At 42.6% G+C, this 24474-nt stretch overlaps 1 protein-coding gene across 3 annotated transcripts in view; it reads left to right on the plus strand.

Annotated features, from left to right (window-relative positions):
- Positions 1–6316: 6316 nt before the first annotated feature.
- LOC148013270 (metal transporter Nramp6-like) overlaps positions 6317–24474 on the plus strand; it is a 57382-nt gene continuing 39224 nt past the window's right edge. Inside the window, exon 1 of one of the 3 annotated variants that reach the window (XM_087668396.1) lies at positions 6317–6758. In XM_087668396.1, the coding sequence (XP_087524522.1) occupies positions 6609–6758 (150 nt within the window). In that variant the 5' untranslated portion in view covers positions 6317–6608. The remainder of the gene's footprint in view (positions 6759–24474) is intronic. The other 2 variants (XM_087668395.1, XM_087668394.1) reach the window with 2 other exon arrangements.

Here is a 24474-nt window from a genome sequence, read left to right on the forward strand (position 1 = left end):
GACACCTTTGCATCAAGAACATAAGGGAAGGTATAATTGGAGGCAAACTAAAGGTGGTTAGATTGGTGGTTGATTTACTAGAGTGAGTAGTTGGTATGTAGTGGACAAGGCTAGGCTACAGCCTTTTTCCACTAGTAGAGCTTTTAGCTCGGCTAGCATTGCCTAGTTAGGTGTGCTTATTCGTGCAGCTCGAAAATAATCTTCCATAGATCCAATCCACACTTCAACTTCATGTCCTTATCCTTCCCATTAAATTAGGGAGGTTTTATTTTCTTGAGAAGGGATTTCTTCTCTTATAGTTTGATAGGATCATTGATAGTTCGAATGTCCTGATTGACAATGTGCAAGAACTAGTTTAATACGCATGTATAAAGCTTACTCACGTGTTTAAGATTTTCTTTAAGGATATGGAGCCCCAAGAGAAACACCAGGAAAACAAAGAAACTACTGCAAGAAAATCTATATTGTCACACTAATAAGTATGTTCTTCATACTTTAGTCAACCACGATAAGAAAAAGAATACCAAGAACAACCAATCTTCACTCATCATCATACAGTGAATCTCCCATGAATTTGTCATAACAAATCTTCAACATATTCTTCATAGAAGCCATCAAAGAACCAAAAGAGTACAAATAAATGCTTAACTATGAATGGAAATCATCATATAGTATTCATATATCATCATCTTCATAGTCTTCATGGTATTTCTCTTAATCTCTCTCATGTCGATACAATGTTTCTTCATAGAAATTGACACTCTCTCATACACCATCTCTCTCATAGATGTTCTCTCTCAATAGAACATGAGAATAATAAAGAATTACACTTGATTATCCTCTCTTGATTGTGGATATCCCTCCCAAGAGATATGCCTGATATGAGGAGGTACCAAAGCTGCTACAGTGTTCCTTGAGAGCTCATCAATGTCATTGTCACTTTAGTCTTTAGTTCAAGTCTTCAACATCTATTTCTTCCACTTTTTCAAGCTAATAAAAGCTTCTATTCTTCTCTTTCCAAGATTAGAAAACATCCCCAAGCTAAACATCCATCAAACAGAAGACTTATAGAAGCATACATAAGGCAACAAAAGGCTTACAGAAGCTCAACAATACACTATAGAAGGCCTATAGAAGGCATAAAAACCATATCACTTAAAGAAAAACCAACTTAACCCATCAAAGACCATCCAACACACACTCTCTCAATCTTTTCTCAACCATTCATTCACAATTGTAACCTCTCAAATGGAAAGAAGACAGATCAAAATAGACCTATTAGAATCAAACAAATACACAATAGAACCAATCATCACATTATAACTCAACTAAAAACCATCACAATCTTCTCAAACCTACAAAATCCATTCCAACACACTTGAAAATACTTTCAAACCATCCAAAAACCAATCAATCAACCATAATATCAGACAAGAATTACCCAAAATCGAACAAAAAATAACTAAAAATACAGTCATTTCTACTCTCAATATATCCCTACACTTAATTAGGGAGCGTCCTCCATGACCTTGGAAAAAGAGAATAAAAGCTTCCATTTTATGGTGAAGTTGATGCAACAAATGATGTTGTCTATTATGGATTTGATGTAGTCCACAACATTGGTGTGCCATATAAGACCTTTTGCTTTCATGTTAGATCATGCATCTTATATGAGCACTGGCAAATTGTTAGATTTTGACAACGGATTTTGACAACAAAGGAGGGGAGTCCTCAATGTAGATTGGTATACATGAGGCAATAGTTAGACTGCTTACAAGACCAAGCAAATGGGGTGGTTGGTGTGTGCATCTTCTAGATTACTCCATAAGGAAATCCTTTGATGTGTCTAATTTAGAAGAAATCAGTGGTCTAATTATGATAATGAAGAATCAAAGTGTTTATATCTCATGTCTTGCATACCCGTGGCTAATAATATTGCTCATGTTAATGTACTCTAATGCCTAGAGATCAATAAAAGATAAGCCTTAAGCAAGGGATGCCACCATTATGTTTCTTTGTTAGTTGTTTGAATAATAAAGCCTTTAGTAAAAATGCTCTCCCTAACTATCCTATATTAAGAGGGAGTGTTCTATATTTGCATGGACAATGCTCACTATGCTTCAATAGACTTAGCCTAGAATGACATTGATATTGATTTTATATGTTTGCATTGGCAATGCTAACCATGATCCAATAGGCTTATCACACGATAACATTGACGTGGGTGTTAAGGTTTCTTCACGTACCCATGTATGTACAAATGAGATGATGTGAAAAGTCTTTGAAAGATGACCCACTCATAAGAGAAAAAATAATTGAAATGAATCTATGCTTCCTTTCATAAAATTGTCTTCTATTTGTTACTCCATTCATTTTGCACATGTACTATTGATGTTATAACTTTTGACACGAAATGTCTCTCAAAAGTCAAGTTTGATGCAAGATAGGCTTGAAATAATGTCCACCAAAATGATCTTATTATCAACATTTCAAATGACATGTTTATCAATAAATAATATTTACACATTCGAGATTGACTATTGTTGTTGGACAAAGCACACTTAAAGTATACTTTCTCCCATTCAAATGGTTTGGACATTGAATGGATAGATTACACATGGAAGCTCGAAAAGATTTGTTAGTGAGTTTATATTGTGCAAAAGAAAGGGTTTTTTTGTTATACAAATAAGATTTGATGAATTTTTATTTGACAATTCACCGCATAATTGTGACTTGTCGCATGTGTGGATGCATGGCACTGGTCGCATTATGCAAGGTGGACATCGAGTAAATTAATGTGATTTGTAGCACTTGTCGCATGTGTGCACACATGGCACTGGTCGCATTGTGCAAGGTGGACATCCAATAAATTAATGTGATTGAGATTGGTAGATTATTTACTATTGAACACTCTAGCTAGTGAGGATTTATTATAAGCGCTCCATAGCACACAAGTATTGTATGCCTACATGCGCATAGGATTTGTAGGAATGTTATTTTGTAAAAAGCCTAGAAAAGGCTACAATATTATTTTGTTGAAAAATCATGAGAATAGGATAGAGATTGATATTTTTAGGACTTTACTTTTGGGAAAAAGCATTTTGCAAAGCAAGAGCCTAAAATTGAGGCTTACTTTGTGTTATGGGCAAGAAGATGATCTAAGATAACAAATACATGCATTGGAAAGTGCCCTTCCATTGCCTCTCTTGCTAGTTTTCCATTCTCACTACTCTTCCTTTGTGATCAATTTTTGATTTGTGCATAGTTTATTGCCTAATGTTTTAAGTTCTCTTCAATTTTGTGCAAATTAGTTATCAAATCTTAGTCAATAATCTAATTTGCATAACAATTTTAACATAACCTTGAAACTAGCAAAAGCACTTACAAAACCATAGGAGCAAATAACATTGGTATTGGGTGATATGAAAGGTTGCAAACATCCCCTTGTGTGAGTTTCATCACATTGCATGTATTTGTAATGTGAGTATGTGTGTGTGTGTGTTTGTATTGTAATGAGTTAGATACAACACAAGAGGAAGAGAGCTTCTCTTATGATAGAAACATGTTTGTATTTGTAATGTGAGTATGCACATGTGTTTGTATTGCAACAAGCTAGATACAACACATGAGGAAGAGAGCTTCTCTTCTAAGAGGAGCATGAACCAATGAAGGGAGAAGCTACTAATTTTAAAGATGGCTTTCTACCAATAGAGACGGGATTGCTTTTATGGGCAATTTTTTACATAATGGAAATATGCTCATTGTGGATCTATCTAGGGTGAAAGCCCATTGTCTCTAGAGGAAATAAATGAGTTTACAATAATTTAAAATAATGCAACCTCACAACATACCAAGTGTTAACTGAACATCTTTACTTGTTTGACATGTTGGTAAAAATAAAGCATTGCACTCAAAATGAGTGGGGCAAACATAATTGTCATTACAAGTCATTAACATACTATTTCTCATCTTAATGCTTATGCTTTTAAGGGCATATCTTGCCACTAGTATGCATTTCCTTATAACCTTGCTAGATATATCATAGGATGCCAAACTTTCAAAAGTAAAGTTCAATAAAATTGCCTTTATACTCCTATAGTTCTTGTATATCACATCTTCTTTTCAGGTAAAGGTGCATTAAACACTTAAAATGTCCTCTTGAAAGATTATTTAATTATGTATTTTTGGGTGCACTACGAACTTCAATTATAGTACCAAAAAGTTTCTAACTATTCAATAATACAAAAAGTCGAGGCTGTTTTATAAAATATGTAAGCTTTTTTAGGATTACCAGTCATTCATTCAACCTCTAGTGTGGGGACTCGGAATGACTCATTGACATGGAAAGGAATCCATAAACAAGGCACAAAGCCATCTTAACACATTCATTCTTATCACTTTTTGGCTTGCTAGAGAAAGCTGGTATCGAGGTGATATGAAAGCAAAGGCATGAAAGTTAGTATCGAGACTATATGAAAGTGAAGGTATGAAAGTGATGAATTCTTTGTAAAGGCAAACTTTTTATGGGTGGTTACCATTCTTTGTTTCCTTTGGCAATTTATGAGGTGGAGTTTTAATGAAAACTTTAATTTGCTATTCTTTTCGAAGTAAGCATAAGAATAGGAAGTTCCATATGAACAAACCAAAAGGGAACCATAAAAGCACATATTTTGCATAACACTAAAATGATGCTAATATTAGGACCACTACAAACAATTTGTAATAATCAATAACTCAACATTTTGTGGTAGGGCAACTTGATGTGGATATCACAAGTACAATACTGTAATCTAGACTTAAAAGAGATATTTTAGGGTATATCTCACAAGGGTCATGTGGTAGATGTGTGTTGTGTACACTTCTCTTTTTTCCAATAAAGTGGTGCAATATGAAGATTTAGTAAGATAGTTGATGCTAAGTGCTTAAATCAAGAGAAAAAAGGAGAATAGTTTAAACTACTTGAGATGAGCTTGGACATGATATTTTGCATCCATGTCTAGAAGACTATTACAATTTATTTTTTTGCCTTAAGGCCCTCTTGGCACTCTTTCTCTAGAGCAATTAAGATGGTCATAGTGGTTTGATAACATTGAAGCTTATGCTTTTAATTTACTAAAGGGCCCCCTAGGTTTGATTAAAAGAGCAATGCACACTCTATGTTATACATTTAATCAAGTAGAAAAGAGTTACCACCATTCAATGCACATTTGCATTTGATTTACTTAGTTTTATGGGGAAGTGGATGGGAAGAGTTTTGCATTCCTATTAAAAAAGCACATTCCTGAGCTTTTATGTGTAAATGTCATGGTTTGTATGTCTTTCAAATTTCCACTAGGATGGCTTTACATAATTGTCTCCACAATGATTTGCAACAAAAATATGAAGGTGTGAATAACTACACCATGACATTAAATGGTTGTTAAGTAGATTTTTTAGTGTATCAAACTAGCTATCATTCTCTCCTCTCACCTTCAATATATTGTTATAAATTTATTCATGATAGGTAGGGGCATTGATTGTATTGCGTGTGCTTGTAGGTTGAAGCCTTGGCGAGGCAACTTTGGGGGGTCTTTCACCTTTGAGCGAGAAGTACCTCCTCGAGTGCTAACCTTCGAGTCAATGGGCTTTGGCCCAAATAACAAGAGCCACACTGTTGATATCACAATTTGATGATTATGGCACTGTCTTAAAGCATAGTAGTACAAGTGTTCAAACGTTGTGTGTGAATGAGAAACTTCCATGTTCTTTACACTTTGACATTAGAACAAACTCCACTAAGTTGCCATTGGATTCTCCATAGCTTATGTTCATTTACAACACAGTTTATTTAAGGGCATGCTATTGCGATGATCGATGTGCACTCTTGGGTAGAGTAAGAGAACTACATCGAGCTAAACTTAAATTGACCTCTACACATTGTTGTTCCCTATTCTTTTCTTTCTATGGTCCCTCACTTTCAAAGTGTAGTCTTGTGCACTTTGGAGGTGGTCAAGCCAGACATATACATCATGCCTAGGTTTTGATACATTCACTTGTTGCAAGCAACCGATCCTATTAACCTGCTCTCATGCCTAGGTTTTGATACATTCACTTGTTGCAAGCAACCGATCCTATTAACTTGCTTTCTGCAACACTTTTTGCGCATCCCATGCGCTGTTGTTTTAATTATGACAAATATTATTATAGTTAGCATTATAAAGAGTGCATTTATTTAGAATTTAAAATGGACAAACCACCATGCAATGGGGTATATGTAAGGGCGACAAAGATACGAGGAAAAGTGTCAATTAAAGAGTTGTGATTAGAGATTAATACAAAAGCTGGATTAGAGGAAAAGCGTCTATTAAAGAATTGTGATTAGAGACTAATACAAAAGCTTGATCGATTACCAAGTCGGACAGGCTATGGCGACAAGAGCTAACATAAAACAGAGCTGTCCGGCTGTCCCCTACCCTCTGTTTTTGTAGTTTGCCAGCACGCCTGAAGATAAAAGGGAGGAGGAGGAGTAGGCCGGCCAGAAGCCAAAACCCTAGCCAACGCATGCTGCCATACCTTGCTGAAATCCGCATTTTCTTGCAGGGGAAGTTTTCAGACCAGACTTGTCAGTTATGGAGCTCCAGAAAGAAGATGGCCGGCCTCCTCCTTTCAATCGATCCAGCTACCATGCTGTCACCGATGAATCAGAGGACGCAGGCAAGCTCGGCTACCTCTCAGAGACCATTGTCGATTTGAAAAACCTTCAAATCGAGGTGCCTCAGGTAAGGATTTCTGGTCATCTTCCAATCGACAACAAGCCTTTTCTGTGATGAAATTCCGATATGTTACCCGAAAAAGCTACTTTTTCAATGAATGTTTTAGTACGCTTGCCTGTTAGCCAGCCATAATATTACTTGCATGGAAGTTGTTCAACTTTTAACATCGAAACGGGAAGGTTGTTCAGCGGGATTATTCAATTTGTAAAATTGAAATGGGAAGGTTGTTCAGCGAAATTATTCAACTTGCAATATTGAAATGGGAAGGTTGTTCAGCTGAAAATTTGAGCAAGAATGTGATCTCAATATGTCTTGTGTGAGTAACTTTGAGCGATCGCTTTCCTTTCCCACAGGAATCCGACCCCAGCATGAGTGATAGTATTTGTTAGCTCCTCACTTACAGCCAATCAGTCCAAAGCATAGTCGCACTTAGTGCATGAACTGTTCACCTGCTCTGCATGTCTGGTTTTGGGCTTGTGAAAACTTGTAGTGCCTTGCAAGTATAGAATGAGGAAAGAGTCATTGGATGTACACTAGTGAGACACGTCTTTGGAGCACATATAACTCAAGTGAGAGAACAGAATCCAAAGGCGAAAGTGATCCTTCTTCTCATATATATAATAGTAATTCTGAGGTATAGGAAGGAAAAGGGTTGCCAATTGCATGCCCTTACTACACCCTAGCTTAGATATGCAATCTTGCACATTTCCACACTCTAAACTATTGTAGTACAATTGCTATCTTGTCTTGGATGAATCTTTGATCAATTGTGATCAACTAGGAATCTATTTTTTGCAGTACCTTGATCCTTATACTTGCAGAAATCTTTGATCAATCATGGTGCTAATTGGGGTTAGGATGATTTCCAATGCCCCCCCTTCAAACTAGTCCCACTGCTAATACATAGGCCAATAGTTTAGAGTCTTACTACTTTAACAACTACAACAATCATCAAATTACTATGCATTAAACATTGGCTAAAGATCTACTAACTCGTAGACTACCATCATGAAAATGCCTTTTTTGTCCTAGCCATGACTTATTGGACTTACCGGTTGGCTAATACTCAAAGATCATTAGGCCTAGCCTTTGTGATATGGAGGGGATTTTGTCTATTGTAAGAGGTTAGAAATCCTAATTGCTATTAGGAGTGCTAAATGGAAGCATTGGCTTCTCTTATTTGTTTTGTTTTCTTTAGTTGAATTTGCTTGTTCCTTCTTCTTAAAGTAGTACTTGACTAGTCACTAATGTCCAATGCTTTCACAAATGGTACACCTTTATTTTGAGATTGTAGGTGTCCAAGCTCTAGAAAACCCACTCTTAAAGAGTAGTAGGAAGTTCCCACTAGTTGAGTGAGAGAAGATCATGAGTAGGTTGTGGTTAGTCTAGATAAGGAGGAAGAGGAGGTGCTGCACAAGGAGGAGGAGGAGGTGATGGGGTGTGCAAGGATATAAAAAATGTGGGTTGTGCTAGAAAAAGAGCCTGCATGTCCTTTAATAAAAGAAACTCGTTAAATTTTTTTTCGTTTCACAACCTCAAAATAAAAAAAAGTATGAAAATATGAAGGAGGTGATTGGGCACGCAAGGAGGGTAGAAAAAATGCTAATTGTAAAAGAAAAACAACCCCCATGTTATTTTTAATAAAGGAAAACCTTTTAAAAAAAGTTTGGTTCACAAAACAAAATGAATTGTTTCGTGTGTTTCGAGGTTTTGCATTTCGCCAAGATGAAACATGCTTTTTGGTTACTATGCTTGGCTTGTATAGACGTCTTGTGAGATGGGATTATAAATACTTTACCCCTCTGAGATTGAGAGTTGTAGCCAACAAATACCAGGCTCTTGGAAGCGTGCTTGAACTTTTCCCTATGCTTCTTTGGAATATGACAGGGGTGTCACACGCAAATACCTTGAAATAGGAAATATCTAGCTTTAGTCCAAATTATGACTCAAAAAGAGTCATACCAACAACGGAAAATGTGTGTGACCGATTTAGGATATGGACTAGGATGGCCATTGCTTTAGCCCAAAGATGTTGAGGTGTCAGCCAATGCTTAGTTTTAGCCATCTTGATCACACTCCTTTTCTTTCGCTCCAAATGCCACCCTCTTGGAGGAGTGTTTGTGTTAGCAAACTCCTAATGAATCCCTTGATCCACACAAAACCAAGCTAGCTCATTGGAGACAAACTCTCCATCCGTGTTGCCTTCTTTGACAGCAAAACCTACACAAAAATAGTAGCTTGCCTTCCTTTCTCGTGGGTCTCCAACTCGCTTCAGCCTTGTGTAGATACATAGCCCTCCTGCATGCCCTCGAACATTGGAAATGCAACCTTGGTGTCGTTTTGAAACTTACTCTTCAGAGTTGCCCACGATCAATCAGCCCTTCTATGCTGCTTTGATACCATGTTAGAGTGCAGCGAATGTGGAAGCATATGACTGGATTGAAAGAAGTGTGGAGAGAGAGAGAGAGAGAGAGAGAGAGAGAGAGAGAGAGTGTGAAGGATGTAGAGTGAATGCTGAAGACAAATGTATACAATGGGCTATCGGAGTATCACTAGTTGGAGCTCTCTCTCACCTGCAAGAAATTGAAGTGATTGTGATGAGTGGGTAGGGCTGCCTATATAGGCATAAAATAATGCAAGAAAATGACTAGTTCGGCCAATTAAATGTAGGTGATTGCTGCCAAATATGACTGAGTGCACACAAATGAATAAAATAGTGCAAAAAATGTAGTGAACAGTTGCATGTCATGTGGCAAAGACCATCGGCCCTGTTTGGCCTGCCGTAAACCCTGCTCATCCTGCTGGTGACTGCAAAACTGCTGGCCGACCTGCTTCAGTACATAAAGCGACTGCATAAACTGCCCTATACATGCCTATGTGCGTTGTGGGGATGAACACATCGCTATAAGATGTAGCTCCAAAAGGAAGAGTCCAAGACTGCAGATTTGGGAAGTCCATCACCCTGGATAGTGGTCTTGAATCCCTCTTAGAACAGATAATGGAAGCGCCCTTTGATCTCATAGTACATTGGGGATCTGCATATGTAGTGCTCCTCAGTCTCCTACTCAAGTTGGCAAATCCAGCCCTTTGGGGAAAGGGGATCTCCTCCATGGTGACCGGTCTATATCCTAACTGGTGTGAGGATGTGTAGAATTGACCAATGGCACATCATACTCCATGGGACAAGTGTTGAGCTAAAATATGCATTACTTGCTGATTAGCCTCTTAAACAACGCCAAAACACACTAAAAATGCTCTTTTAGAGTAAAACCCTAAAATGGGGAGCGGTTCGAGAGAGTTCAGTGGAAACCCTAAAACGGGGAGCGTTTTGAGAAACTTTAGTGGAAACCCTAATTTTTGGGTCGCCCTTCCACATCTATAAATAGACAGGTTGCCCCCATTCAGCCATGATCCTTGTTTGTAGGTTACACCAGCCCACACACCCTCTGTTGCTGTTGGCACCCAATTTCCAGCCTACAGCCCACCTCCATCTGCTGTCTAGCCATCATCGACTGCAGCCACATCATCTTCAGCCCGTCCATTGCTGTAGGCGACAGCTCTCAGCTGCTGGCAATTGCTCCAAACTGTCCCAGACTGTTGTTCAGCCTGCTGTCCATCATCTCCAGGGTCAGCCAGCCTGCGTCTTCAGCATTGCAGGCCCTGACACTCTGAGACATTGTTTCAGCGTGCTGTTTATAGCAGACTGTGCACAGTTTCCAGCCCCCGATCGGTGGTACATTGCTGCGTTTACCAGTTTCCAGCCTCCAGACTGCTGCGTTTTAGTGACCAGCCTGCTGCCATTCACTATTCAACACTTCTACACTCCGACTGGTGGTCACAGACTTGGGATCCGTCTCCGGTGGATGTCACACTCCGACATTGCTCTGCCCTTAAGCACATTAAACACTCTTACATTCATTTACAGCATTCATTCACTTCAGAGTTGTGTTCTTTCTCTCCCTTCTTCTGTTTGTGTTTGAGTTTTGAGTTTTGCGTTTAGGGTTTGAGTTTTGCCCTCTGTGTCTGTGTTTGTGTCTTTGTGTTTCTGTCGTGGTTGTACACTGTGTATCCTCAGTGCAAACCCCAGCAGTCTTCTTAACATGGTATCAGAGCCGGTGCTCTTGTAAAGAGTATCCTGCGGATATTGTTGAGAGCTAGTCTTTGTGTGAGGCACACAATATGACTCGTAACCAAATCACAATGTCCCAGACACCTTCTTCTCTAGTTCCTATGATGTCTTATCAGGCTCCTTCATCATTGGAGGCCCTGAGATGGCATTATGGACTCGGTGAGGAGGACGACACTCCACCTTTACCAGATTTCACTAACATGACAGAGGAGGACTTTGAGGAGTACTATCGCAACAAATACGGTGATGTTTACACCCCTCCTACCAGTTTTGCTACCACATTCGAACCGGTTGGTGAGGCTGGCCACCTCTTTGATCATGGAGGATATACGGCATTCGGAATGGTTGGCAATCCATCTTCATCATCTCAGCCAGGTCCAATGTCAGGTTTGTACAATTTTTTTGTGTTGCATGAATCAAAACCCTCGCCTGTTTCTTCTTTTGAGGTACAGGATCCGGATGGCTTTGCGTATGTGAACTTCAATAGAGGGGGCTCACGAAGCAGACGGAATTCAGGTACATCTATAGCTTTTGTTTCATTTGAGTATATCACACACACTTATCACTTCCCTCTCATCCCACCCTCTTCTATATCACACCTTGATCATCTGTCATCATCTTTCCAAAATCTTGGATTACACTCCACATCTGCTTCACACACCCTAGGGGTTGGATCTTCCATTTCCGCTCCTAGCACATTTTCCTTCTCCACTCCATTCTCTATCTCTTTGCACCATGGTACTTCGTTAGGGGGAATGCTACCCTTTAACACAGTGCCTCTCACCTTTTAGCAAATGAGCACACCCATCACTCCTGGGTCGACTGTGATGGGCATCCCCCTCACTATCCCCAGCTTCACATCTCCCATGTCCACTCATACGTAGGGGTTTCCATCCTCAGCTTATGGTGCGTCTTCACTCTCTCCTTGGGTTACACCTACGCAGGGATTCCCATCTTCTGCTCCTCATGTTCCCATCCCACCTCCTTAGGTTCCTCATGTGGCTACCATGCCCATGCCTAGTTAGCCCATCCCTACCTATGGATCCACCTTGCACACTACCCGCATGCCTGGTGGGCACTATGGGGCCCATTCCCAAGTGTACTCTACTCCCCCATCCTACCCCCACTACACTTTTCCACACTATCCATCTCCGAGTACTACCACTCCTGCTGCAATGGCCAAGAATGCCTTCACGGATAAGACACGTTTTAACGGGTCAAATTTCACTACTTGGTCGAATTTCATGCAACAAGTGCTTGAGTCTTAGGGTCTTTGGGACCTCGTCATTGGTCTAGAGCCTATGCCGGACCCTCGAACAACTCACCCTGACTACATCCGTCAATGGAGAGTCTGCACTGCTACAACCAATGTTGAGCTGATGCAGGGATTGCTTCCTGAGTTTCACTCTCAGTTGCAGCACTTCCCGCTCGTGTCAGAGCATTGGAGTCACCTTCTCGATTGCTATGCGGCTCGTGATCGTACTCGGAGCATCAATCTCGACTTTGAGATTGAAGAGTTCTCTCTTAAGGAAGGGGATGATCTGCAAGTCAAGCTGGTTGACTACAGGTAGTTACTTGCCGAATTCGCCACTACTGGCTCTCCAAAGTCAGATGACGATCAAGTTACATTCTTCTTGGCAGTTACTTGTCGAGTTCGCCACTGCTGGTTCTCCAAAGTCAGATGACGATCAAGTTACATTCTTCTTGAATAAGTTGCTCGCAAAATACTTCAATATCATTCAACACATCATCTCCTAACCTCAATTGCCAACCTTCTACGAGTTTGAGTGTCAGTTTTTGCGTTACGCAAGGCTGCATGATCAAGTCCACAAGAAATCCTCATCACAGCCTTATTTAGAGCAGAGGGGATCGGTTGCTTCTTCTTCGGGAGGGAAAACCACCAGTGGCAAGAACTCGCTAGATGCGAAGGCAAGCCAATCAAAGGGTGACTCCTCTTCCTCCGATGGAACCAAAGAATCAAGACCTATCTGGCAGCAACTCTCTAAGAAAAACCGGTTTTGCATACACTGCCAGAGAGCAGGCCATGTGGACGAGGACTGTTGCTCCAAGGTTCAAGGTCTTCCACCTAAAAAGCCTCAGTAGACCGCTGTGACTTCACAATCTAGTGGTGCTACGCCTTCCACTGCTGCCCCATCTGCTCCTCCAGCCCCCACAGCGATTGCTAGACATGTGGCACCCGAACAGCCTCAGCAGCCATCCTTCTCTACTCCTGAAGGATTGGTTGATTGGTCTGCAGGTACCGATCTTGTTGCACTTCATGCATCTATCTCACCTTCCTCCCCACCTTGTCAGGCGTTCCCTTGGTAGAGCCCTGTTACTGGACGTACGCGATGGTGGCCACCTTCTTAGACTAGCATGTCTTTAGGTCCTTTCGGATACCCTAGGTCAGTTTAGCATTCATTTTTTGCACTCTTAGAGTCGGACCCATAGGATTTTTGTCTCTACATTTTAAGTCTTCTGCTGCATTTACTCACACACACATATACATTTGCATCTTTGCACTTGTTCCTTCAGTTAGCTTTTCATTTTAGTTTTGTTTTGTTTTTGGAGCATCTCACTAACTGACCTCTGTGATTGCAGACTTTGATCTCCTTTGCAGGTTTTGTTTTCAGTGTAGGGCTAACATGTAGGTTTGCCCAGTCCTACATGGGCTGGAGACTTGGGATGCGCGCTGTTCCTTCATGGTTTCATTATCCTTGGAGTTTTGCTCTTCTACCAGCATGGAGACTTTCCCTCTTGAGGCGGATCGTGCAACATCTCTCTTCATGCTATCATGGCGGTGACTTCTACCTAGCTCTTCCAGCTGGGATACTTCCTCCTCCTCTTCATTCCTTATGGTTCTCGGCACCACACGAAGATCGACCTCAGGCTCCTCTTTCTTCTTCGGCATCTACATCCAGGTTGAGAGGGGGTTTCTACCCTTCTTGGTATTCTACAGGGTTCAACACTTTGTCTTTGACATCGACTTCTCCCCCCCTGTTGTACCTTATTCTTGCTACTCCAAGAGATAACACGTGTACCCAAGATAAAACAATAGCCTGTAGTAGACCGTTGGTGGTCCACATTGGCAGCCCAATCTGAGTCGCTTCAACCTGCAAGAACCAAATCGGAAGCATCTGTACCTGCAGGATAAGAAATCCCTAAGTCAGAGGTCCCCCTCAAATACCAAAGAATCCTCAGGGCAGCGTGCCAATGCACATGTTGGGGTTCAGTCATGAACCGTGCCAAAAGACCCACAGTAAAACAAAGATCAACACGAGTGTTGAGAAGCCAAATCAAGGATCCAGTCAACTGACAGTAGCATGAAGCATCCATCACGGGAGAATCTGAGTGTGAAGTGGCCTTCCAATTTGGATCCATAGGAGTAGTAATGGGCTGACAAGTCTCCATCTCAAAAGTCATCAAGAGCTTCTGAATGTACCTCTGCTGAGAGATGAAAATCCCCCTCTGAGACTGATAAATCTTGTGACCCAAGAAGAAATGAAGAAGTCCCAAGTCCGTCATCTCGAATGCTTGATGTAAAGTTGTCTTGGTCTCTTGGACCTTCTGTGCATGATCCCCTATCAGAATCAAATCATCAACATATAACACAAACAACACACGACCAACCTCGGAAGTGTGCACATAAAGCTGTGGATCGGCCTTGGAGCGCCGATATCCTAACTTTGACTAAAGAAACAAGTCAATCTTTTCGTTCCATGCACGCGGAGCCTGCTTGAGGCCATACAAGGCCTTCTTCAATCGGTAAACTTGCCCATCTGAGGATCCAAAGCTAGGAGGCTTCTCAACATAGATCTCCTCCTGCAAGTCACCATTCAGAAAAGGCCAACTTCACATCCAACTGATAGACAGGCCATCTCCTATGGCCAGCCAAGGCAAGAATAGCTCGAATAGTCGCCATACGAGCAGTGGGGGCAAAAGTATCATGGAAATCAATGCCGGGGCGTTGAGCAAAACCTTTAGCAACAAGGCGAGCCTTGTGCTTGTCCAAAGAACCATCACTAAGGTACTTGGTCTTGAAGACCCACTTGATGCCGATCACCTTCTTGTGAGAGAGACGAGGCACAAGAGACCAAGTGCCATTCCTCTCAATAGCCTCCAACTCGGCTTCCATGGGCTTCCGCCAATGATCAGACTGCAAAGCCTCCTTCATTGAAGTGGGCTCTTGATCCTGCATAACATGGGTCAACAATCAATAGTTGGAGTAAACAAGCTTTAAAGAATGTGCCTGGTTTCTCCGTGACTTCCGCGGTCCATCCTGTGGTTTCGACCCCTCAGGGACCCCCTTGATTCTTGAATCTTGGAGAGTGTCACGGGCCCAACGAGGAGGAGAATGAACCTCTCCCCGTCGCTCTCCATTTGCTGAAGACTCAGGAACATCTACTGGCGGAAGCTCGTCGGGGGTGGCCGGTGGAAGAGAAGACTCTGAATCAGAAGAAGAGTCTCCATCAAGAGGCTCATGCTCCAAAGGAATTGTCTCGGGAGCCCAACTCTCCCCTGGATCTCCTAGGATGGGGTGCTCCTCACCCCCCTTTGTGGCATGAACCACACATCTCAGCTTGTGTAGACATCCCGCTTGACAGGATCAAACAAATGATAACCTTGGGACTGGGAGCTATAGCCAACAAAAACTTGTCATCGGGAAGCCGTCTTGAACTTATCACACTTTGTCTTCGGAATGTGCACATAAGCGTCACACCCAAAGATCTTGAAATAAGAGACATCAGGCTTAGTCCCGAAGTAAGCCTCAAAAGGTGTCATCCTGTCAACGGCCAAAGTGGGAGATCGATTGAGGATGTGAACTGTGGTAGCCACTGCCTCGGCCCACAGAAACTGAGGTGTCTGTCGGTGGTCTATCATGGTGCGCGCCATCTCAATCACACTTCAGTTCTTCTGCTCCAAAATGCCATTCTCTTGGGGAGTGTTGGTGTTAGCAAACTCCTGGTGAATGCCCCTATTTGCACAAAAACGAGCAAACTCATTAGACATAAATTCATCTCCCTTGTCTAAACACAAGGTCTTCAGTCACTGACCAGAACGGTTCTCTTCAAAGAGAAGCCAATCCGCGAAGTGAGAGAAAGCTTCCGACTTCAAAGTCAAGAAATAGGCCCAAGTCATCCTGCTCTAGTTATCTACGATCAACATGAAGTGCAAGCTCCCCTTGAGGGACTCGGTCCTCATCAGGCCACAAAGATCCGTAGATACAAGCTCCATGGGTGAAGTAGACCGCCTAGAAGCTTTGTTGGGAATCGCATCCCGATGCAGTTTCGCACGAATACAGGAGACACATGGCTGATGGCTTACCACTATGTCCAGCAATCCTCGGACAAATGATCCTCGCGATGCCTTCCGAAGGTACTTGTAGCTCAGGTGGCCAAATCGAGCATACCATAACTTGGACTGTGTCTGAGAAGTAAGAAGAAGAGAAGTAAGAGCTGAAGAAGACTTCAATTTGTAGACGCCATTCTCCTCATACCCTACAGAGAGAACCTTCCTCGATCCATGATCAAGGACTCCAACAATATCACTGTCAAACTCCACTAAGAGGCCAAGAGCACAAATCTTATGGACCAAAAGCAAATGATATCCCAAACCTGGCATATGTAACACCTCAGAAGTGGGGTACCACCATGTCCATTTGGAATAAGCTACATCTCACCCCGCGCAGCAATACACAGAAGAGCTGTCTCCAATGAGAATCTGCCCACGCGAAGATCGCAAATGGGCAACACCAACAAGAGAAGAAGTCATGTGCCGAGAGGCACCACTGTCCACAATCCACTCACAAGCCTGGGGAGCTGCCATCGCAGCATCAGAAGTCTTCGGTGTAGAGTTCTCAATGACTGCTAAGTGTAGAAAAGCAGCTAATGAGGGTGCAGCCACACGCTCCAGAATCCTTCGGTAGGAAGAGTCGACTCCTGCCCTGATGCAATAAGAGCGGAATAAAAAGTACTGAATCGTGGCGGCAATTGGGATAGTAAAGCGATCGCCATGTCTTTGGAGGAAATAGGCTTCCTCGCATTTTGAACCTGCATCTGAAGCTGCCGAAGCTTGTTGATGTGTTCTCGAAGCGAAGAAGAATTATTCACGGACAAGGTCCGTATTTGCACCTCCAAAGAAACCCTCTTCATCAGGGTCATCCAGTTGTACATCTAATCGAGCTCCAGCCATATCTCTCGAGCCACCGTCAAGTGCTCGATATGAGCTATCACGGCTGTAGTGCAAGACAAAAACAGAAAAGATCGAATCCTGGCATTCAGTTTGTCCTAATGAGACTGGGCCTTGGTCAACTCCGCACGAGCATTGGAAGAGAGTTTGGACTCATTCCTCATCGAGGGCCTGTTAATCTCCTCCATCACCAGTTTTGCCAAATCATAAGACTTTAAAATGGCCAACATCATCACTTGTCAGATGCGGTAATTGTCACCATCAAGCTTTTGATCCAATGGAAGAGCCGGTAGGACAGGCACCTTCCTGTCCATGATCATGTGGAACTCCAAATCAGTCTCTATAGACATGTTAACCTAAAATACCTGCTGCCACGAGGACGTGAAAATTTGATGCTTTGCTTATGTTTAATTGACATTTGATTAAAGGATTAATCAAATGTGCAATTAAAAGATGCACATGTGTTGCACATGTGAGGTGCAAGCTACTTTCTCACAGTTGAAGACTGAAGGACCCTGTGAAAAAGATGGGTGTCAAAGGCAAAAGTTGTAACAAGTTACACTTGTTAGATTCTAGGTGAATTTTGGTGTCAGTTTGCCCCTAGGACCATTAATTGGCCATTAAGTGTCAGTGGTGACACTAGGGACTAGGCATTAATTAATGGATTAATGCTTGTCCAAGGGTCAATTAATGCATGCGACCACTTTGGGTTGCAATTGGCCTAGCCAGTTAATTTTTGGATGGGCAAGGTCAAATTTTTGGGCATGGATTAAGGGCTGAATTAATTTTCAGAATTAATTAATTCTGAAAATGAATTAAACGGCTGGAAATTGCTGAAAATGGATTAAGAAATCTGCCACTTGGCAAAACTTTCCCATGCAAGTGGGGGAAACGCTAAATAGGGTTGAAGGGAGAGGGAAATCTCGTTTTTTCGTTTTTGGAGCTGTTGGACTGTTGCTGCCAGCTTTAGGGGCCAATTCCCAACCATTGGAGACCATTTTGGTGATGGAGATTGCATATTCTTGACCTTGGGAAGCTGACAATTGCTGCTGATGCACTTTCTTCTGAAGGTCACAGTCTTTGATGCTCCTATTGTTGTTGGTGCATCCGTTTGGGGCTGGTACAGCAGGGCAGCAACTGATTTTGATCAGTTCTTCGCGACAAATCTCAAAAATTTCTCTCTCTACAGCATTCTCTCATCTCCTTCAGCCTATGCTCAGCCATTCTCAGCAATTCTCAGCCATTCGGAGGAGATCTCAGCCATTTTTGGTGGGCTGATCTGTAATTTCTGCAGTAAACCCTAATTCACAGCAGAAATTAGGGTTTAGCAGTCACCTTGGGATCCGTGCCAGAGATTGAAGGCTCAAGGGACTGAAATCAACAGCTGATAATTGAAGATTATCAAGGGATTTCAGGAGCCAGCCCATCCCAAATTGATTTGGGGCAGCATTTGGCCAGCCAAGGGTCAAATTGGAGAAGAATTCCTAGGTGAAACAAGGGGCAAATGACCCAAAAGGCTTGTTGGATATTTATGACAGCAAGAGCAATTGGTTAGCAGGAGGAGATTGAAGAATCTCAAGTTGTACTCCTTCCAACTGAATGAAAGCTAAAGAAACACTGCAAGGGGCGCCAATTTTGGGGCCAACAGGGTGTCTACTGTCCAAGAATGTTATGGTAAAGTGTGTATTTCATTTTATGTGCATTTATTTATTGCTGTAATTAACTCTTAAATCAAGTTATCACCACCCATTCCAAGAAGGAAGGCTGGTTTCACCTGCACAAACGCAAAAGTAGTCCCCTTTGACTGTGAAAACGCAGCCTTCTAGGGCTGATTCCTCCGCTGCCCAAACCTTCACCCGTCGGAGGCGATGAAAAGGTAAAATCTGCAATGGAAGGCCTCAAATGCAGCCTCCCTCCCCTTCGAAGAGCAATAACCTGTAGCAAATTCACCGATTAGACTCCTTTCCTGCACGCCCACGCTCGCTTCAGCCTTGATCCGATGCGCAGCCCTCTTGCTCACCCTCAAATCCTGGAAATGCAGCCTTGTGTCGTGCTGAAATCTCCTCTTCAGATAGGTTTAGCCCTCAGTCAGTCCATCTTCACCACTCTGATACCATGTTAGAGTGCAGTGATGCGGAAGCTTAGGACAAAGACTGAGAGAGAGTGAACACAGAGAGAGAGAGAGAGAGAGAGAGAGAGAGAGAGAGAGAGAGAGAGAGAGTGTGAACGCAGAAAATCTACGATGTAGTATGCTGTATAAGAGTGCAGAAATACATGGGGGCAGAGGAAATAATTGCGTGTCTCCGACTTGATGACCTCAATCTTTGTTAGCCCTAGCCCCGAGCACAGTATGTCTCAGCCAACAGATCTCAAGATTAGAATCTGAAATGAATGAATGACTGTTGGAGTGTGCCACAACCCGGCTATAAATAGCCAAAAAGAAAAAGGCATAAAAGTGACCAGGTCGGCTGCAATAAATGCAGCCAACTGTAATAAAATAATGCCCAAATAACTGGCCGACTGCACTGTCCGACTGTAGGTTGACGTGGCACTTGCTGATGTGGCGCCTGCTGACGTGGCACCCTGTGCTGATCTGCTGTCCACTGTTTGTCCAGGAAATGTGATCTGCTGTCCACCGTCTGTCCAGGAAATGACTGTCTAGCATATCCATGTATCTCGGCCGGATCACAAAACCATCAGGGCATACATGTAGAAGATGCTTTCGATCTAAAGCCATCTTCATCCCCAAGTCCTGGATGGGTGCAATCCAGGTCCTAGCTGTATGTAGCTAAATAATGTCCGTCCTAATGATTGTGTTAAGCTCCTCTCAGTTAAGCTCTAAGAAAGGGGAATCCAAGCTATATTGTAGATGTGAAAGGTGATCTATATGTAGCATATGTAGTTGTAACCATGTGTCTGTTTGAGGATACCAGCACTCAGTGTTAGAGAAAGCTGAATATTGGATGGATTGAGTGGGATCTAAAAAGTACAAAGGTTGGGCCTTATTTTATAAGGCGAGAGTCACACCTAACCTTTTGACTCTTCTTTTATGAGGGAGGTGTAGGGTGTGTTCACGGCTCTAGGCTATCACGAACACACCCTAAGGTGTATCCACATAGACTCTAGAGGAGGCATAATATCTAACATACCTTCCTTACGGTGGTGGGTTATTGAGCCCATGATAGAAAACATACAAGGAAATTAGTATTACCTCACAATTGAAAAATGTTATTCTTGATAGTAGACATACAAACTAGAGCAGATATGTGTATCTGGAGCTAGAAAATAGCAAGCTCTACCGACAAGCTCATGGACTCAAACGTGCATGTGCATGGCTCAGAGGCTGCCGTTTATGCTAGATATTATGCCTCTTGTATTCAAACACACCTTAGTGTGTGCTATTAAGAGCACGGAGGTGTAAACACACTTCATGCCTCTTTTTAAAAAAAGAGTCAAAGGCTAGCTGTGATTCTAGCCTTACATAAGAAGGCCCAACCTTTGTACTATTAGATCACTCAATCAACCAAGTGTTCAGATTTGTATCGTGTACTATTAGAGTTCATGGACACAAATGTGCATGTGCATGGCTTAGAGGCTATTGTTTATGTAAGATATTATGCCTCTTGTATGCAGACACACCTTTGTGTGTGCTATTGAGAGCATAGAGGTGTAAACACACTTTATGCCTCTTTCTTAAAAAAGAGTCAAAGGGCTAGGTGTGACTCTAGCCTTACATAATAAGGCCCAACCTTTGTACTATTAGATCACTCAATCAACCTAGTACTCAGATTTGTATTTTGCACTGTTAGAGTCCTCTCTCTCTCTCTCTCTCTCTCTCTCTGATCTATCAGGTTCCACCTGCCATAGCCACTCTCTTAGGCTCCATACCCAATGGTGGTATCAAAGCAGCAAAGATCTGCACATGTGAAGGGAATTTGCTGCTGCTATTACTTCCAGAAAAGAAGAAGAGAAGAAAAAGTTGTTGTTGGAGAAAAGGAGGAGGAGACAAAAAAAGAAGCGATCCATGTGTCCTTTGTGAGCTGCTTCAGCAATGCCAAATACATTGATGGACAATGTCAAAAGTAGATGCAGCAATGGAAGCATATACATACGCTGAAATAGATTGCTGAACACAAGAATCAAGATAGAGAGAAAAGGAGAACACTACAAAAGAAGAGAACTCAGAAGAAGACTTAGGAAATGGAATCCATGAACTAAGACAAGTGATAGTTGTGTAAACAGTGAGTTGCTGGCTGCGCGTGTTGAGAAACCCTTCACCCTTCACTTGCAGTTTGCGTTTTTTATGTTTCTGTGTTTTGCGTTTAGGGTTTGCAGCCCCAAAAAGGGTTTCCATCCTAGACTGACTGTGCCTATTTATAGGCCTCTCTCTCATTCATTCTTTACGGTTGATTCATTCAGGTCGTCACCTCTTCTCTCCAGCCTCTCCACCACCCTCACACCCCTTTAGGAGGACATTATGGTTCGTGGTTCGTGGCTGTCTTCATCATCTTCCTTGTGCTACGACACCCTTGTTTCCTCGTATCATATTCACTCTATGATTCAGAACTTCATCATTCCATTCATCAGAGTTTCTTCTCTCTTATCTTCTCTTGTCCATGTTTGCTGAGTTCACTTCGTGTTCCCCCCCGCCAACCCCACTGTCTCGCTGGTACATCATCTTTTGACATGGTATCAGAGCTGGATCTGCTCAAACAGCGGTAAAGATCCTCCACTCCAGTGAAGCCAAAGACCAGTGGTGGGTTCGGCTTGCACTTCTCTTCTTCTTCCGTTGCATCAAAGTCTCGTTTTTGTAGATTTCAGGTGTTTTAGCTTGCTGCTCACACCTCGTTTGCAGAGGACATCTCAGCCAAAGCTGTCCATTGCTGTCTCCATCAGTTGGCGCCTAATTTCTAGCCCTCTTCACGCAGTTTGGAGCTGATTTCAGTTAGGCGACTGCTATTCTTGTGTAGACCTGTTGCCGTATAGCTTGCTACGTTATCACAGTCCTACTGCCTACGTTTTTAGTCTTTCTCTCTCCTGTCGGCTGTCCTACCTGCGTTTTTAGTCTTTCTCTCTCTCTCTCTCTCTTGTTGTCTGCGTTTTTAGTCTTTCTCTCTCTTGCAGGCTGTCCTGCTTGCGTTTTTAGTCTTTATCTCTCCTGCAAGCGTTTTTAGTCTTTCTCTCTCCTGTTGCCTGCGTTTTTGGTCTCTCTCTCTCCTCACCTGCGTTTTTCTACTGGTTGCAATGCTAATTTTAGGTGGTTAAATAATTGTGCGTCTGCTGGCGCATCTATATTAGCATCTATTTGCGCGGATATATAGACGCAAAATTCGCGTCTATTTACACATACATTTACACTCACTTATAGACTCTCTGATAGATGCGCGACTTTGCGCGTCTATGCCTCGTTTTTGTTTTAGTGATTGTTGTTTAATTTCTTCTTTTCTTGTTTATTGTTGTTGTGATAGTCGTTGTCTTGTTTCTTCTTTTCTTGTTTATTGTTGTTGTGGTAGTCGTAGTCATAGTCGTGGTCGTGGTAGTGGTAGCTTTCTTATTTGTTGTTGTGTATGCAGATGCCTTCTATATTTGCAACCTAGCAAATACTTGAAATCTTATAGATTTGAAATTTGTAACATGTGCATCTGTAAACAACTAATATAACCGAAACTATAGTATATCCAAAAACTAGTGTTTTAACCATTTGCATGTACAGAACAAAGATTGAAATGACCTCAGATGCCAAAAGTCATTGTAAGAAAGCCTTAAAGGACATATTTCTAGTATATACATAATTTTTCTTGCTCTAGCAAGTTTCACTATAATCGAAGATTGCATCCCTACTGGCCTTAGGAGCCTCCTGCGGCTATAACCCAAAGCAAATTAAGCAAGGTGGAAGAGCTTCTTACCTTGGCTATCAAAGCACTATGCTCAAGGCAATAAGATGCATCCGATGCGCACCAAGTCCTTTTCAGCACACATGGAGGATCGATTGGCGCTACGACCTCCTAGAGATTGTCTCAATGCCAGCGGCAGTCTTCTCCCACTTATTTTCAGGTACAATGGCTTCCACAACCTACGGATTTGCACTCCACTCCATCGAGAGACAGTGATTGTTTGATACCGTCTCCTCGTTAGTCTGCTCCTTCGAGAGACAGTGACTGCTCGACTCCTTGCTCTTCTTCGACTACCCAGTCTGCTCCACATTGAGAGACAGCGACTGTTGCCCACCTCTTGCTCATTCTAAGTTCCACCCTTCCCCAACCTCGACCACTTAGGTTCGAGAGGCTACCTCTAGGAGCTCTTTGACACCCCAGATATCTTCTTCAGTACGACTGGCGGCACTTCTTTCGTCATCAGACATTTTGGAGTCCGTGATCCATGAGTTTTTGGATTTCCTATCTACTTTAGAGGGGGATTAAGAGGGGGATGTTATTTCTTTGCCCTCAGAGGGGGCATCTACTTCTTCTTCAACTTCAGCGGGGGACCCTCCACCTCCCACCTTAGAGGGGGAACCTACTCCACATGAAGTTCTTCACCCATCATCTACTTTCTTGGGGTGGTTGTCTTTGACCAGTCATCTCTTTTACTGATACCCAAGATCTTCAGTTACCACCTAGATCAGGACCTCGAAGGTTTAGTCGCGACTTGGTGACGAGGCCTTCATATTCCTTCCAACATGGATGCACGGAGCTAGTGGCGTCTCTCTCGAGGTTGAGTTTCGGGTTCTCTAGTTTACTCTGTCTATTGTTCTTTACTGCAGGTTCCCTTTCCGGTGGAAATCTTGGATCTTAGGGATCCTCTACATATTCTTCCTCCTCTTCTCTTCTTGCCTTGGTCACTTGGTCAGCATGAAGCCACCTCTCGAGATCGAGTACGGGCATATCCTTACAGTTCTTGGCACCACACAAAGTCCGACATTCCTCCTATGCATTGCATGTTTTCTTTATCTTTGTACCAGGGCGCTTGGGCAAGTGAACGATTTTTCCACGAGGGACGCTGTCCAAGTGGCACCTGCTGCATGAGCATTCTTCAGCATGTAGCATTGCATCTCCACCTCACTCTTCTCTTGTTCTCCTTTTTGGGCCTGAGAGGTGGTGTTGAGAAACCCTTCACCCTTCACCTGCAGTTTACATTTTTGCGTTTTGCGTTTAGGGTTTGCAGCCCCAAAAAGGGGCGCCATCCTAGACTGACTACGCCTATTTATAGGCCACTCTCTCATTCATTCTTTATGGCTGATTCATTCAGTCCGTCACCTCTTCTCTCAAGCCTCTCCACTACCCTCACACCCCTTTAGGAGGATATTGTGGTTCGTGGTTCGTGGTTGTTTTCATCATATTCCTTGTGCTACGGCACCCTTGTTCCCTTGTATCACATTCACTCCATGATTCAGAACTTCATCATTCC

Source organism: Lygodium microphyllum, chromosome 26 (assembly GCF_053477565.2).
Source record: "Lygodium microphyllum isolate KBCC chromosome 26, Lygodium_microphyllum_v1.1.10, whole genome shotgun sequence".
NCBI classification, from domain to species: Eukaryota; Viridiplantae; Streptophyta; class Polypodiopsida; order Schizaeales; family Lygodiaceae; genus Lygodium; species Lygodium microphyllum.